This window comes from Helianthus annuus, chromosome 10 (genome assembly GCF_002127325.2).
Source record: "Helianthus annuus cultivar XRQ/B chromosome 10, HanXRQr2.0-SUNRISE, whole genome shotgun sequence".
Taxonomy (NCBI): Eukaryota; Viridiplantae; Streptophyta; class Magnoliopsida; order Asterales; family Asteraceae; genus Helianthus; species Helianthus annuus.
In genome coordinates, this window is record NC_035442.2 from 179,650,707 (window position 1) to 179,668,526 (window position 17,820).

Sequence of the window (17,820 nt, forward strand, 5' to 3'; positions counted from 1 at the left end):
AAAGTAAATAATAACACATTAGGTAAGCCCAAATAAGTAAATAATACACATTTGCTAAACCCAAATAAGTAAAGAATAGCCAAAATTGAATGATTATTGATTTGGGCAATTGGGCGGCATGTTTTTTTAATATTGTATGATTGCACGATAATTTTTTTTATGGGATACCCCTGAGTTGATGTTCTAGTTCCGCCACTGACATCAAATACATCAATATCCGTATCACTCACTTTGAACCAAATACGTATAAATGAACATAAAAATAACTCAAAAAACCCAAAATAAGTTTCAGTTACTCGGCATTAACTGCACTCTTGCTTCCAGCCAAATGATGAAGAAGCACACCAGCCGCAACACTAACATTCAAACTTTCAACCGCAACAAAAGACAGAGGGTCTACATCTTCTAACCCTGCACTCAAATGTACCGGAATATTCCCAGGAATTTTAACTAACTGAGTACAAGACCTCTCAACCAGCGGTCGCAAACCCGTGCCCTCACTCCCCAACACAAGGATCGTGGGCGCACCGGTCACCACCTCGTTTATATCCACGGCTCGTGAAGCAACCGAACCACCGAGAACCCTCCAACCGTTTTCAGCTGAAGAAACCAAAAACTGCATCATGTTCTTACACGACCGAAGCTCGGTTAGCTCAAGTGAACCAGCACTCGCTTTACTTACAACCCCGCTAAGTGGTGCGGAATTCTTTGCGCAAAGTACAACCCCCGATGCACCGAAAAAGTAAGCCGACCGGATTATAGCACCCAGGTTTTGTGGGTCCATAACTTCATCTAACGCCAACCAAAGCCCTGTTCCTTCGTTTTCCGCTACGCGATCCAGTTGACGTATGTTCACCATTTCCAACGGTGAAGCGTCGAGAACCAAACCCTGATGCGGACGGTTATCCGCAAACATGTTAAGATCGTGTTTTGATATTTCTTTCGTTGTCAGTCCTATTTTATCGGCAAGCTTCAAGACTTTTTCGAACGCTTTCTTGTCCTTTTTCTTTTTATTATTTCCGGTTAAATCAATACCTTCTTGAACATACAAAACGTAAAACTCTCTTCGGTTCGCTGATAACGCAGCTAACACAGGACCGACGCCATACACACATTCACCGATCATTTTCGGTACACTAGATTCGCTAGCTTCTTTCCATACTTTCCTGCCCCAATTATCTTGCCGGTTAAATCTATCGTTGCGTTCCACACCCGCAACCTTATCAAACCTATCGAACCGCTCTTGAACCTTATACCACTTCGGAGTATCCGTTTCTTCACTTTCGATATCCGATTCACCATCCGATACATTCCTTCTTTCTCGATACGCACTCCGTTCATCAAATCGCCTACCCCTTTCGTTACTCTCAACACCATTTCTCGAAAACTTTTCCGCCGATTCTTCCCAAGAAGACCGATTAACTTTTCTCGGCGCCAACTCATCGTCCGAAGCCTTACTTTGTTTAAAATCCTTTCTCCTAACCTTCTCCCTACCACTTTTCGTAAACCGCTCAGCCGATTCCCCCCACGAAGATCGTCTCGTAACCGATTTTTCAACCTCTTTTACTTCACCATCTTTATTTCTAGCTAACCAAGGAAGAGACTTCACAGACTCACCACCTTCAACCGCTTTACGCGAATACGAAAAAGTCGAAAAATTTCTACGTTTCGAGTAAACCCCATGTGAAAAGCATTCATCTTTCTTCCCAACATGTTGATTTAAACTAACTGAACCTAATAACTGACAATACTCTTGTGTGTTTTCAATGAATCCAATTGAGCTAGTTCTAAATGTTCTAACCCTAGAACAGCAAATGGGTTTTCCCCAATTTGAACTGGGTAGCAATTGTGAGGGTTTAGGGTTTATGTAGAACTGTAAAAGGCATTTGGGTTGTTGCGAAGAGGCTCTAACAATTGGGATTGCATGACACTTTGTGAAATTACAGTACATGTTAACAGCAGCAATTAAACGAGCTACACACAGAGGATGAGATTAACCTGATTGAAGAAGAGTGATTAGTCTTCTACTATGGGGTTTGAAGATTTGGGCTCAATCTGAATCCGCCATTGTTGGGTCTTCGAAATGGGTTCGTAAGGATAAGTTGCGCGGTGTGTCACCGTTAGGGTTTATTCAACCAATCCGTAAAGAGGGTTGATACCACCCGAAACCCGACACAAAAAAACAGGTTTGGGTTGACTAGCACGACCCGTTTAATTAAAATGAGCCGGGCTCGGGTTGACCTGTTAACCCGTTTAACTATATAGGAAAAAATATATATATTTTTGTTTTTTTTTTCAGTTTTTATTTTACATGGTTACTTATAATAATATTAGTTTTGACACATTATATTATTTACTTGTTACACTTATATCCACCATTAAACATGTTATCGATACCCTGCTTAAAACCCAACAACTCGTTTATAATTCGTAAACTTGTGTGGCTCGTTAAAAATAAAATACGGGTTAAACGGTCGTGTTCGGATTGACCTGAATTTATATGTTTGCGGGTTAGGGTGGAAATCTTTGACCCGAATAATAATATGGGTCGGTTCGGGTTGAATATATCAACCCACCAACACATAACTCGTCAACCCATCAACCCTACACGATTGACACCCCTAGTATCAGATTCTCTTTACTTAGTCCGTTTTTTTTTTAACTAAAATGAAAGCTATGATTTTTTTTCTTCTAGTTATACTCACCATCAGCATATTTAAAACAGAGATAAGCTTTAGAGAATCTACACTAGTTATTAAGATTCGTTATTCATCTCTAAATGTAATTTTGTGAGTGTATAATTCCGAGAACAACAATAGAATGTGTTTATAAAAAGTTATGAAACCAAGTGATGTAATGTTTTTAAAAAAATTATTCATATTTGATTCAGTTCTCAAACTTAATAACGGGGATGAATTCTGGTTCGGTTTGGTCTGAGTAAAACCTGAAATATGAAACCACTTAGCATAAGAAAGCAATTATATTTGGTCCTGGCCCAACCCACGACCAGCCTAACTCAAAATGACTAAGGCCAACCCATCATATATCGATCTGATCTTTAGTTTTGATTTTTTTTTTTGGCCCAAAAAGATTAAATATCATTCCACACGAAAAAGGGCAATTACAAAGCAATGGCAGGTAGTCGGGCAACAAGTTGCGCCGCCACCCCTTTTGAATAGAAAAACCAATTCTACTAAATACAAAGTTTGAAACCTTTAGCGACGAAGAATTGCTATTAACGACTTTTTGAACCCGATTCAAAAGTCGCACAGCGTCAGGACCAAGGCCACCAAAGGTATCAAACGCAAACGGGACAAACACATGTTGATTCTCCAGGCAGGCTTTCTCATATTTTGCCACTTTGCTCGCCTCTGCCTTGAGCACCGCTTGCCCTACGACAAAGCCCTTGTCCTTGAGCCCGACAAGGGGGGAGACTCCAGTTAGGTCTACACAAGCGTGTTTCCCCCTTCCTATCCAAACACAAGGATGTCCGTCAAGCGTAAAATGGACCTCCCCTCTAAGGGGTCCTTCAGGATTTTTTTTGGAAATTTGAGCTTTGAATTTAGCCTGGTTCAATTCGGTCTGATTTGGTTTCAACACCATGCAATAGTCTGTGCAAACTAACAATCAAAATTTAATATCCCTTAAAAAAGTCTTAATGACACTAGTTACGCTATCATTTTAAAGTCTACTTTTGATGCATTCATGTTGTGAGGAAAAGTCTTCTGTGACATTAATTACAACTAGTTTAAAGACAACATGTTGACCGGTGCATGTTGTGATCGTTTCCTACTGAGGCATGGTTCGATCCGGAGGGCAACCCGGTTTTTACCCAGCTGTTACTTCTCGTGTGGAGGTAGTATGGTTTCCAGGCGAAGGTCAGTTTGCGCGACGGCCGGGGCCCGATAGAACATCGCGTCCGGAGGCGGGGCTGACGGGGGATTGTCTTTGACAAGAACTCGGTGACCACTAGGTCCTGTACATAGAAAATCACCCTTCAAAAAAAATGATCGTTTTAGCTTCATCTTGTTCTTTAGGTTGTGTGTTATGGGCGTGGTGGGAGATGCCAGGCCATTAGGCGCAGAACACCAGCGCACTGTGAGACACAATCATGGGGCGAGGGTCTGGTCATTGGCGTGGGGCGGAGAAGGTGGGAGTTGATTGGCTAGCGAATGATGAATTGCAAGGGGTGGGTGCATTGGGGGTGTGATTCACTACAACATAGCTTATGTAGCACTTTTTTTTCATATTTCACGATACAAAGTCTTACATACAATAATTGTTATAAAATAGATTTTAATGTAATTTATATTGCAATTACAGCAACAAAATAATATTTTTTTCTAACACTAGCTTACAATACAAATCAAGCTTGTAAAAAACATCTCCTCAAAATCAAAATATCTAATTGAAAAAACAACAATTATAACGGACTAAATGGCAACGTAATATGTATTTCAAGCCCATTTCAATTCTTAAACAAACAAAACAAAATAAAACTAACTAATAGAAAACCTTAATTCACAATTCATGAATTATCTCAAATCAAGGTTATTATCTAAAAAAACATCCTTTGTGGTTGTAGAATTTGTGGAGAGGGCGACTAGATAAGATAACGATTGCAGTAGATGTAAGTGAACGATAATTTTAATCAATAGCGATCCAGTAATAGAAAAATGGGATATTATTTGTAGAAATGATAATATAAGTACTTCATTACAATATTTAATTTTCAAGGTAACCTAACTAAAAACATAAACATAGTTTGTTACCCAAAACAGGATCAACATATACACATCATAATCAAAATGATATGTTATCATTTTAACTAGGTATTCTTTACCCTAACTGAAAAAAAAAAAAACCAAAGATGGATTATTCTTGCAATTTGTCAAGATAAAAGAATGTTAACTAATCAAAGAAAAGCATATAAAGAGTAAACTGCAATTTTGCCCTCTGAGGTTAGGGGTCATTGGCACCCTTACCCCCCCCCCTAACGAAATAATTGCAATTTTACCCCCCTACTGTTAACTGTTATGTCGCAATTCTACCCCCCGGCTTCAATTTTCTTGACCGGTCAACATAAACATGGGAGGGTCAAAGGGTATAAAAGTAATTTCACCAAAAATTGTACTTTATATATTAAAATAACCCCTAAACTCAACCTTACATCACAACCTTACCCCCTAAGTTTCCCCCCACTCTTCATCTCTTCCGGCGAAATTACTTCCCTCCGGCTACTTCACCGGCGACCTCCACTCCATTCTCCTTCCCTCCGGCGACCTCCACTCCATCTTCTTCACCACTCCTTCTTCTTCACCACACGAGCACAGGATGACTGAACAGAATGCCATTATGCATCCAGTTCCACCGGCTGAACTAGGGCCGGCGACCACACCACCGGCCACCATCGATCCAGCTGTGGTCCAGAGATCCTCCATTTTCTCGCAATTTTCAGGTATAATCAAACAACTATTTTGATTGTGGGGTAAAATCAAACAACTAGTAATGGATGTTTGTGTATTTGCAGTGGACATGAGGATTCATGTTTCACTATGATCGATTATGGTCTCATTGGTGCTCAAGATGCGAGGCCGCCCGTTCCTGCATTTCCAGTTTCCGCCTCAGCAGGAAATGGTTGTGTAGGATACTTAAACTCTAATCTTCTAGGTTCTTTTGGGTTAATATGTAGTGTAGGATACTTAAACTCTAATCTTCTAGGATCTTTGGGTTAATGTGTAGGATCTTATGTTTGATCATATAACACATTGACTGATTGGTTATATTACTCAGCTGTTAAGTTGATGGTATATTTGACTGTTAAGTTTGATTAAATTAGTGGTGTTTGGTTTGATCATAGAACAGTGGTATTTGGTTTGATCAAATTGGTTATATTACTCTGCTGTTAATTTGAGTTTATGTGTAGGATCTTATGTTTGATCATAGAACACATGTGTAGTAATAATGGTGTTTGGTTTGATCATAGAACAGAACAAAGGTTCTGGTGTTTGGTGTTTGGTTTGATCATAGAACAGAATGTTGGTTATATTTGACCATTGTTAAGTTGCTGCTGTGGGTTAATGTTGCTGATGTGGGTTAAGTTGCTGCTGTGGGTTAATGTTGCTGCTGTTAAGTTGTTGCTGATCATAGAACAGAATGCTACTGATTTAATGTTGCTGCTGTTAAGTTGCTGCTGATCATAGAACAGAATTCTACTGATTTAATGTTGCTGCTGTTAAGTTGCTGACTGTTAAATCAGAACTATTGTTGTGTGTAATGCAAATGCAAATGCATTACAGAAGGTTTTACATGCCAGTTGTGGCTGATGCAATTGAATTTTAGCAATGGTTTTAAGCTGTGGCTGAAGGTAATGGGACCTTGCATATTAAATTGTTACAACCTTCTCATTCAATCATGAATTCAATCTTTGCATCCCTAATGCTTTGGTTGGTTAAAAGTAAGAATTCAGTCAACATATTTGATGCCAGGGGGTTTATATGGGTGGTTGAATCGAATATGGATGGTGGCGGGAAAGGTTTTGGAAGGTGCAGGGGGTAATTTTGCTTCTAAACACAAATTATAGGGGGTTATAAGAAAGGGTATTTTAGTAATTTACCCCAAGTCAACAGATCAGGCAACATATTTGATTCCAGGGGGTAAACATGCGACATAACAGCAAACGTTGGGGGGTAAAACAAAAGGGTAAAATAGTCTTTTCACCCCCAAGTCAACAGACCGGTCAAGAAAATTGAAGCCGGGGGGGGGGGGTAGAATTGCGACATAACAGTTAACAGTGGGGGGTAAAATTGCAATTATTTCGTTAGGGGGGTAAGGATGCCAATAACCTCTAACCTCAGGGGGTAAAATTGCAGTTTACTCGTATATAAATTATAATTATAAAGTACTTTCATGTGGATTTCATTTAACACTTTATTCTAACGATGTCAAAGTGCCCCTCAATCAAGTGATTAACAATCCAATACTCCGTTTGGATATAGATGTATTTTTTAGGGTGTATATGAGATCATGCTTAATTTACAAACACTTTCCAATACAGGGGCGGACCTACCTTAGGGGAAGGGGTAGCCTCCGCTACCGCTTGGCGCTCCGGCGGTAGTGTAAATTTTGGAAAAATTTGACCTTTTTGGACGTTTTTCCGATTTCGTTACCGTTTTTTATAAAATGTTGCCGCTACGAAGATTTTCTAGATCAGCCACTGTTCCAATATTTTTTTTTAGTTGTATTTTATTTTTATATCATTAATCAACCACTATCTCATCACCAATTATAAGGTTTTACTATCTATAACAAAATTAATTGATAGAACGGATACTTGTTGATGTTACTTGTGGTTTCAAATGACTTGTGTTTTTGAAGACTTTTGTTTTGTTTCATACTTTGCACGGTACAAAATAATGTGCTTTTAAAAGGAAAGCCATACATCAAGTAAAAAGACCAAAGTGTCATTTTGTACAAAATAATGGTTTTTTTTTAATCAAACTCACACTAAAGACAAAAAAACAAAAAAAAACACACTTAAGATTAATCTCAGCCACTCATTTCCTTTAGATCAATGGCCATGATTAGTTCTCATAGTTTTCAAAACTCAATCATTTCTCATTTTAACCATTCCTACATATATATAATGTTTGGTGAAAACTAAATGAAAAGAATATGTTAGTAATTGTAGGTTTCTTATTTTAATTCTTTGAATAGTTTTCGAATCGTGTTTGGGAGTCTGTATATGAAATCAATAATTGGATAAAAAGAAAAGTGTTTTGTAAGAAAAATATGTTAATTTATGTGAAATCAAAATTGAAAAACTCGTGTGTTGAAAAAGACCAAATGTTTTCTTTTATATAATTGAACCATCACAATGGTTGAGGTAAAAATTATATCATTTTATAAAAGAGTATGGCATTTCGGGTGTAGCTACAATAGTTGCATCAATGGATACTTTAGTAGGAACTCCATAGAGTTGCTACAAGTCAATACTTGTCATGCTCATAGATTTCCATTGATTACTTATTACCACTACTTAGTATTAACACATAGTTCATCCGGTACTGATAAGTATCCAACTTATCTTAGTTACCATTGACGATCAATAGTAATTCACTACTGATAATAATTTAATACATACTTGACATTATTTTCCATGCATTTTTCATCACCGACCCGCGCTATAGCATTCTGTACTTCTGCCCCTTGGACCTTCCCATGGTATAGGGCTTCACCCGTAAGAAACTTTGAGGTTCAATGGTGCTTGAAATCATAATAGTTTGGATCGAGCATGTACTTTATACCTTCTAACTTGTATCAATGTTTATTATAATTTCTTATTTTATCATTTTCTGCCCCTTGGACCTTCCCATGGTATAGGGCTTCACCCGTAAGAAACTTTGAGGTTCAATGGTGCTTGAAATCATAATAGTCTGGATCGAGCGTGTACTTTATACCGTCTAACTTGTATCAATGTTTATTATAATTTCTTACTTTGCCTTTAAGAAAATCTCGATTATCAAAAATAGTTTGATAACACTACCGGTAATCTATTAACTCATTCACATATTCAATTAATTAATTATCTCTTAAATCTATTCTCACCTCTACTGAAATTTAATGGTGTTATGTGTCGGTAAGACTATTGAAGGGGTATGGTCCTAAATCGACCATCACCCGTATCAAACAAACCCCCACCAGTAATGAACCGCACCCATGCGGTCATATCCTTTGAATCCAATCGGTCTGAGGATGAGAAGCCTTACCTTATATGTAGAAGCAGATGAACATAACGATGCGGCTGGCACCGCATCATATGGGCGTTTTCGTCACGACAAGGCAGGGGCGAATCTTAGTTGGTGCCCGGGGGTGCACCCGCCCACCCCAATGTTTCGGTTAGAAGTGTATATATTTCGATTTTTCGTCCGGAAATTTTAAAAATTATATAGGATCGCCTCCCCCAATTATTTTTCCTAAATATTTATACAATATATAAATTAAAGTAAAGTTTGTTACAACTTTGTATATAAGTGATAGGTAGTTTTGTAAATATATTTTAACTCTTATTTGTTTAACCTTAGATTACCCACCACACAATAAACTTAATCGCAAGTTTTTATGTGTAAGAATGGGTCCTTTGAATGAATGGATTTTTTTAGTTGAATTTGGAACTATTATTATTTGACATGACCTGAATCGATAGCCGACCGGACCCGAATCATAACGATAGGAAAAAAAATTTGGGTCCCGACACTTTACGCCCCCTCGAAACTTTTGATCAAGCTCCGCCACTGCGACAAGGGATGCAGGTAACAGTCTCCACGGACGACGATGCGGCTGACACCGCATCTCGCGTATTTCTTGATCACAAGCAAGAGACGCGGTAACATCAGAAGTTACCGCAGACAGCGATGCGGCTTGCACCACATCCTGTGCGCTCAACAAGTGGGACTGACACCACAGTGCAAGTAGCACTAATGACAGTCACCTGTCAGGTCTACGTAAGCCACAGACTGACGTGGCGTTACCTCCATACCCGACAAGCCTGACACACCTGCAAAGGTGCAGCACGTCGTCAGTCTGTCCATCATCCTCCTCCTTCACTCCTCGGCTATAAATACCAACCCCAAACCAGGTTTGAGGTATCTCTTCACAACTCTCACACTACTACTACAATCATACTTTGCTTCCCAAGCAGACTACTGATTCTCACGCCGGAGAGTGGTAACAAGGAGCACCCCCCACCCCATCCTCCTTGTTACGAGTCACGGTTTGTTTCCTTGTGCAGGAGATCAATCCACCGGTGATCCAGCCAGCGATCCTCGAGAGGAAGGGATTAACCCTTCTTGACGAGATCAGTGAGTTAACCCTGTCCGATTAACCATTGTTTCATCAACTATCTATTATGGACCATATCCAGAGGAGAAGAGTCTCTTGTACAATTGCTCACATTGCACATAGGTGAGGCTGGCATTTATGTTTCGTATAAAAGTTTTAGGGGTTAGTTTAAACTACTCTATCTAATTAAGGGCAAATTTGTTACTTGTTAGTATTGCGATCTTTATGTAGGGTAGATTTCCTATTGGAAATAGGATTAAGATAAATTAAATCTCGTTTTAATCGGCAATAAAATGATTATACAAATACCTATCCTAATACAAACGTTAATAAGGAAAGAACCAACCTTAACTTTCGGAAAAAGAAAAAGATAAAAAAGAAAATAGAACAAATATCTTTATTAGTTATTACATAAGCACATCTTGTGCCTTCACTTGCTTCACACTCGTTCTTGTTCCTAAATCTATTCAGATCATCAAAATCTATCCCCTTTTCATAACCCACAAATCAAACTCAATAAAGTTCAAATCTTTACCATCAAAAACCCAATTAAACCCAAAAAAATTCAATCTTTTTTTCAATTTCTTTAATTTGAGATCATGGGTAAGGTAGCGGTAGCGGCGGCGGTGGTGGGTACCGCCGCGGTGACTGCGGCGGTGGTTCTGGTGGTGCGTCACCGGATGCAGAACTCCGGCAAGTGGGCTAAAGCAATGGATATTGTTAAAGAGTTTGAAGAGAAGTGTGCAACTCCGGTTTCAAAACTCCGGCAGGTTGCTGACGCCATGACGGTGGAGATGCACGCCGGACTTGCCTCTGACGGTGGTAGCAAACTCAAGATGTTAATCAGCTATGTTGACAATCTTCCCACTGGGTATGTATATATATATATATATATACATAATTTGTTGTATCTATATATCTGTATATTGATCATTGATTGATTGCTGATGTGAGAATAGTTTTGGAATTTTTGATTTTTTTCAAGATTTTCAAGATTTGGTTTGAATTGGTTGTGGTTGGTGGAGTTGACTTTTTTTACTGGTCAAAGATTTGGGTGTTGCATTTATCTTAGATGAATTAGATTCATTCAGACAACCTTAATATTGATGAATTAGATTGATGCAGACAACCTTAATATTATCAAGATGTCTAAGTTTGACTAGTTTGCTTTGACTTTTGCTTAGGGTTTGTAAGTTTAAAACTTTTTTGGTATGTTAAATGGACCAAGATTTGGGGGTGCATTTATCTTTAGATAAATTGGATTTGTTAAGACAATTTAATTTTTTTTCAAGATGTGTGTTCTCTGGAGAATCTAGGTTAAGTTTGACTAATTTGCTTTGACTTTTAATTTTTGGTTTAGGTTTGTAAGTTTAGAACTTTTTTGATGTGTTAGCATAATAGCATGGTTGCAAAAGTCGCTAGGCGCTCCCTAGCCGGTCGACCGGGGAGTTGAGAGTACTCGGCCTAGGCGGAGAATACTCGGGAGTACTCACACATGTTAATTATAAAGAGATTAGTTTTCAGAAATTAAATATATGTCAATTAACATAAATTTACTAATATTTATATTTTATAATAAAATACGTGAAAATGATATTCATTCTTTGATATAATAGGCATAGAAATTATGTTTTATTTTTTTTTAAAGTCAAACACGACCCGAGTTAACCTACTAGATCTGATTCTGGCCGAGGTTGACCACGTTGATCGATTCCGAGTAATTAGCAGGAGTTGAAGAGAGTCGCATCGGCAGCGTACCTTGGAGCGATTACTCAGGGAGTACTCGGCCTTTGAGACCTTGTTTTACAACCATGCATAATAGTATGGCAGGATATCAATTATGGATACCTACACTTTAATTTGGTTTAAAGTTGAATTATTAGTTTCGAGTTTTTAGGTAAACTCATTGTCATTATGAAGTTAGATTTGGACCTTTAGATAAGGTTGGTTGTAAAAGAACTCTTTTTCTTCTGATAAATGTATGATTACCTAACCATCCCTAGCTTTAAGCAATAGATTGTCTGATTTTGATTTATCATGCCCGAATAATAATTTTTTAAAGAGCAATAAAACGTGTCGGTTTTTAGTTTTCAAAGGATACTTTTGGAAGTTTGATGATCTTCATTTAAAATTCTGTTCCAAAAGTAATGAATTTTTTTGCTTATTGTTAGTTCTAGAATTACTTTATATTTTTTTTATGATTTTGATGGTTAATTGAAAAGAAGAATTATATGAGGGTTGGCATTTATTGAATTATACTTGTTAAAATGCTTTTTTCATGCAAAATTTTTCGGTTGGAAAAGACGTTTTTGTAAAGAATTACCTTACACTACTAGTTCTGTTCCTGATATTTCATTTGCAACTTGTTGCCCGACTACCTGCCATTGCTTTGTAATTGCCCTTTTTTGTGTGGAATGAGATTGTCTAGATCTTTTTTGTTGGTTAAAAAAAAATAAAAAATAAAAAAAATAAATAAATTTGGAAACCGAAAAGAAAAAAAGAATATTGGGTTTATTGCAACGCGTTGTGTTTTACTCTAGAGGATTCTTTCTAATTGTGATTGAACCCATACCGTAGAGGTGTAAAAATCTAAACGAAATCTTGATAAAAAGCTTACAAATAAAAAAAAAAAAAAAACGCTTATCGTGAATGTTTATGTGTGTGTTTTCACAGTGATTATTGTGATTTGAATACTTAAATCTGATAATCAAATAATTTGAAAATTAGTTGCTTAACTCTAATGACAGGTAGGTATGTTTAATTTTTACGTTTATCTCATTACTAAATTCTTTTACAGCAACTTCTAACACACTTGTCGAAATCCGATTATTTTTACCGTAAATATTTAAAAACTATAATCATAATAGTTATTTATGAAATTTAATGACTCCATTTTCTCTTCCTATAGGGACGAAACTGGAGTTTTTTACGCTCTTGATCTTGGCGGTACAAATTTTCGTGTTCTTCGTGTGAAATTGGGTGAAGTTGATAATGTGAAAAAAGAATTTGAAGAGGTTTCAATTCCACCAAATCTCATGATCGGGAAATGTGAAGTAAGTACACACACATATATATAGGGGAAGGTTAACGTACAATAGACCCTTAATGTGCGACAGTACGCGACGGTGCGAACTAAATTACGCATGTTCATTTTTAAAATAGGCACGTTATAATACATAATTACGCACGTTATTTGCATAATTACGTATGGGTTGGGTTAAACCCTAATTACGCACGTTATTTACATAACTACGCATGGGTTGAGTTAACCCTAATTAGGCACGTTATTTGCAAAATCACGCACGTTATTTTGGTGGTCGCGTACCGTTGCATGTTAAGAGCTATATATAATTATATATATATGTAGAGAAAGTGTACTGTACAAATGCCCTTATCGTACAATACGTACGCATCAATCTCAGCCGTCAGATCTTTCATCCCGCATTGAAATCGTATGTTGGTTTTTTGTAACAATTTCGCATGTGATAATTTTTGATGAAATCGCATGTTGGTTTTTTGTAACAATTTCGCATGTGATAATTTTGATGAAATAGCATGTTTTTTTGTAACAATTTCGCATGTGGTAATTTTGATGAAATCGCATGTTAAAAAAACATGCGAAATTGTTACAAAAAACCAACAAGCGATTTCAATGCGGGATGAAGATCTGACGGCTGAGATTGACGCGTACGTATTGTACGATAAGGGCACTTGTACGTTAACAACCCTATATATGTATATGTTGCCTTTAACAATAAAATCTTATCACATTATTTAAAAGATTTTGTTTAATTGGGATATTTTGGTTCTTAGGATTTATTTGATTTTATTGCTGGAGAACTTGCAAAATTTGTGGCTACAGAAGGTGAAAATATGCAAATTCCAGCTGGCACACAACGGGAGTTAGGGTTTACCTTTTCGTTTCCTGTCAAGCAATCGTCAATCGCAGGAGGGACTCTTGTTAGATGGACTAAAGGCTTCAATATTGAAGATGCAGTGAGTGTTAAATACTTATGTTATTTTACCCTTTTGTGTACTCTTAGTATAGACCTCAGAAAAACGAAACGAAAATAAAGAATATTTTCTGAAAGAATTAACTGCGGTTTTCGTCCCTGTGGTTTGGTGGAAAATGCCACTTCGGTCAAAAAAAAAAATTGCTCCAGTTCCGTCCTCAACATTTTTGAAACGTGCCACTTCGGTCCAAAAAGATAACGCTTTGCGCCAGTTCCGTCCTCAACGTTTTTAACGGCGCGTTACTTTTTGTACTGAAGTGGCACGTTTCAAAAATGTTGAGGACGAAACTGGTGCAATTTTTTTTTTTTGGACTGAAGTGGCATTTTCCAACAAACCACAGGGACGAAAATGGCAGTTAACTCTTTTTGAAAATGACAAGTGAGACAATTTTGTTGATGAAAGATATTGTTAATATAGACAATTTTGTTAAAAAAATACACATTAACCCGTTCTCAATGTTTGGCAACGGTATTGTTATTGTACACAAGATCCGTAAGGGTAAAATAATCATTTTACAATTGTCAAACAAGGGTTTTGGTTATGAAGTTTTATTGGTTTGTTCTTGTAACAGGTTGGGCAGGATATCGTCGAAGAGTTGACAAAAGCAATGGAAAGGGTCGGCCTTGATATGCGTGTTTCGGCTTTGGTAAAAAAAAATTCTATAAGTTTGATATTGTGACGTGTGGGGTGTTTAAAAGTAGTTATGTGATTTTAAATCATAATCAGATAAGTAGCGTTAACAAAACGGGTTTTATATATTCTACCATATGTGAATGTGTTTAACAAAATAAAGAACGTTAATGAATCAAATCGAGTAAATCGTCAATGTTTATAATTTCTTGAAATACAGGTCAATGATACAGTTGGAACTTTAGCGGGGGGACGATATAGTGATCCGGATGTAATTGCTGCTGTGATATTGGGTACCGGAACTAATGCAGCATATGTGGAACGCGCAAATGCAATCCCTAAATGGCAAGGTCTACTTCCGAAATCAGGGGAAATGGTTAGTAATTTTCTTTTCTTTGAGTGGGTTGATATTGGTTGTGTAGATTTTTTCCTAAAATTACCCCACCAATTATTTATAGAGTAAAATGCACGGATAGTCCCTGTGGTTTGGTGAAATTTCACCTTTAGTCCCCAACTTTTTAAAATTACACTCATAGTCCCTGTGGTTTGACAAGTTGTTACTCGGATAGTCCCCAAAGCGGATGGATGTTAGTTTTCTGGTTAGGTGGGTGTGAAATGACAAGGACTATCCGAGTAACAACTTGTCAAACCACAGGGACTATCCGAGTAACAACTTGTCAAACCACAGGGACTATCCAAGTAACCTTCATCCGCTTTAGGGACTATCCGAGTAACAACTTGTCAAACCACAGGGACTAAGAGTGTAATTCTGAAAAGTTGGGGACTAAAGGTGAAATTTCACCAAACCACAGGGACTATCCGTGCATTTTACTCTTATTTATAAAAAAATTTGAAAATTTGGACAAGGTGTTCGGTGTTCCTAGTCAACTTGTACAAAAATTACACTTTTGACCCGTTACCCAATCTGTATTTTACATGGATACATAACGGTTGTTTATATGTTAAAGGTTATAAACATGGAATGGGGCAACTTTCGGTCATCACATCTTCCTTTGACCGAGTATGATGAAAATCTTGATAGTGATAGCTTGAACCCTGGAGAGCAGGTAAAGAATTTCGATCTTTTCTTTTTCCGGTTACTTATTTTTTTACATGTTATGGGTCCCACTTGAAATCGAATAGATATGCAAGCAAGCATGCATGCATGCTTGGGGTCATTTGTGTTGTTCATGATGTCAGTTACAATTGAGGACCACATAATGATTATATGTTTGGTTCACAAAGACATATTGGAGTTATGTTTTTTCCGCACTAAAATCTATGTGTGGTTATAATTTATAAAAAGTTTGTTCATAAAGCTAACAAAGATTGAGAGAAGGATAAGTTGTGAATATAGCTTTGTGGATGAACATTTTTTATTATTTAATATTTTAAATTAAGGTTTTATTACAACAAAATGCAACTTACGTTTATCTTCAAACGATTTTTCCACTGTATGTAATTGTTTTTATTTTTTATTTTTTTCCATTGTATGGAATCTTCTCCAACAAGTAAAATAGTGACATGACTAACTGCTACATCACAAAAAACTGGTGCTACATCACCACTTTTGCATGATATAGAAGCTCGCTTAAAATGGTAACAAAATAAAAATATAACCATGTTAAATACAATAGAAAAGTACATTTTTTCTTGCATTCTCCAAAAACAAAAAAGTGAGTTACGTTTTAGGGTAATTAACCCTTAAATCAGTACTATTAATAATTATATTAATTGTAATCATTTTTAAACAGATATATGAGAAGATGATTTCTGGAATGTATTTGGGAGAAGTCGTGAGGCTAGTCTTGTTGAAGATGGCTGTAGAGGCTGAGTTTTTTGGTGATACCGTGCCATCCAAACTTGAAAAGCCTTTCGTATTAAGGTACATTGTTGTTTCTTATAATCATGTGATACTAAATATAGTCAATTAAGTTGTATAAGTTATTAGTTTACACGTACAGATTTTTCATATATTGCTTGTATTTCTAAATTTTTCATAAATTGTTCACTATGTGGATTCAGGACACCTGATATGTCTGCAATGCATCATGATGCAACCCAAGACCTCAGAGTGGTTGCAACCAAGTTAAAAGACATACTAGAGGTACATATTGTGATGATTTTACCCTTTGCTTTGCACACGAGTTAAATTTTGTAACCTTTAGTTTGCATTTCTTTGTTTACTCATAAATGAAAATACACGGTTTGATTTGATTGCAGATATCTAACACTTCTCTAAAAATGAGAAAAGTGATTGTGGAGCTATGTGAAATCGTTGCAACGCGTGGGGCTCGTCTTTCGGCTGCAGGTATCCTAGGAATTCTCAAAAAAATCGGAAGGGATACCGTTAAGGAAGGGGAAGAAACCCAAAAATCAGTAATAGCAATGGATGGCGGGCTCTTTGAACACTATACTAAATTCAAAAACGCGATGCAAAACACAATGAACGAGTTGTTAGGTGAAGAAGTTTCTAAAAACATCATAATCAAGCTATCCAATGATGGGTCAGGTCTCGGGGCTGCTCTTCTTGCAGCTTCTCATTCTCAATATCGCGAATACACCGAGTCCACATAGACTTGTATTGTTTTTGTATATTTATTTCGGCCTTTTGGTCTATGGTTTTGAGAACTTTTTGTTTTCGGATACCTGTTAAAAAGAGTCCCCATTGAGTTATGGGGTGTGCAACGTAATGACTTTGATGAGGTCTTCTTGGGTCACACGGAATTGTATGTTGCTTTTAAGATATATTTATAGCGAATAAAGCAAAGGTGTTAGAACTTTTGAAAGGTGTTTGTTACATAAACATTTGTTTGCATTTTTAGAAATTTATAAACAATATTTTTTCACGTGTAGGTATGCAAACATTTGTTTGCATTTTTAGAAATTTATAAACAATATTTTTTCTCGTGTAGGTATGCAGAGCACAAGTTAAAATAGATGGCTTGCTCATTCATTTCAACAAGTTGAAACTTTGAATTCGATCTCGGATCGTAAAAAAAGAGCTCGAGCGAGCTCATGTTTGCTCATTGAGCCAACTCTTGGCTCGTTGAGGCAGTCTATTTCTTAACGATAGGCAAATTCATTAAAACCAGAAAATATCCTAGCAAGGGGTTAAGCCCCAAACTAACAATTAAGCCCCAAACTAACAATGGCAGGAATAGGGATGACAATGGGTCGGGTTTGGGACGGATTTAGGTAATCCCAAACCCAAACCCGGTTAGATAAGCTTGTCCCAAACCCGTCCCAAAATCCGTCGGGTTTCTAGCGGGTAAATACCCATCGGGTATATCCGCGGGTTTCGGGTAAACCCGTTAATTTAAAAAGATTACCCGT

At 37.1% G+C, this 17,820-nt stretch overlaps 2 protein-coding genes across 2 annotated transcripts; one reads left to right on the forward strand and one right to left on the reverse strand.

The window, feature by feature from the left end:
- Positions 1–108: 108 nt before the first annotated feature.
- Positions 109–2,175, reverse strand: LOC110886933 (uncharacterized tRNA/rRNA methyltransferase slr0955). Its single transcript, XM_022134821.2, has one exon. It carries the CDS (start codon positions 1,949–1,951, stop codon positions 293–295), a length of 1,659 nt encoding a protein of 552 aa, XP_021990513.1. The 5' UTR covers positions 1,952–2,175; the 3' UTR covers positions 109–292.
- Positions 2,176–10,252: 8,077 nt separating this feature from the next.
- LOC110886932 (hexokinase-1) lies at positions 10,253–17,273 on the forward strand. Its single transcript, XM_022134820.2, has 9 exons — positions 10,253–10,711; positions 12,749–12,893; positions 13,654–13,836; positions 14,426–14,500; positions 14,705–14,860; positions 15,453–15,551; positions 16,239–16,369; positions 16,510–16,591; positions 16,708–17,273. The coding sequence occupies exons 1-9, from the start codon at positions 10,440–10,442 to the stop codon at positions 17,059–17,061; spliced, it is 1,497 nt and encodes a 498-aa protein (XP_021990512.1). The 5' UTR covers positions 10,253–10,439; the 3' UTR covers positions 17,062–17,273.
- The last annotated feature ends 547 nt before the right edge of the window (positions 17,274–17,820 follow it).

What these genes read in the sequence shown, in the direction of transcription:
- LOC110886933 (XM_022134821.2), bottom strand. Translation starts at nt 1,951, where the DNA reads ATGTACTGTAATTTCACAAAGTGTCATGCAATCCCAATTGTTAGAGCC.
- LOC110886932 (XM_022134820.2), top strand. Translation starts at nt 10,440, where the DNA reads ATGGGTAAGGTAGCGGTAGCGGCGGCGGTGGTGGGTACCGCCGCGGTG. An exon ending in ATATGCGTGTTTCGGCTTTG is followed by an intron (nt 14,501 to 14,704) that starts GTAAAAAAAAAT and finishes CTTGAAATACAG; the next exon opens with GTCAATGATACAGTTGGAAC. An exon ending in GCTTGAACCCTGGAGAGCAG is followed by an intron (nt 15,552 to 16,238) that starts GTAAAGAATTTC and finishes ATTTTTAAACAG; the next exon opens with ATATATGAGAAGATGATTTC.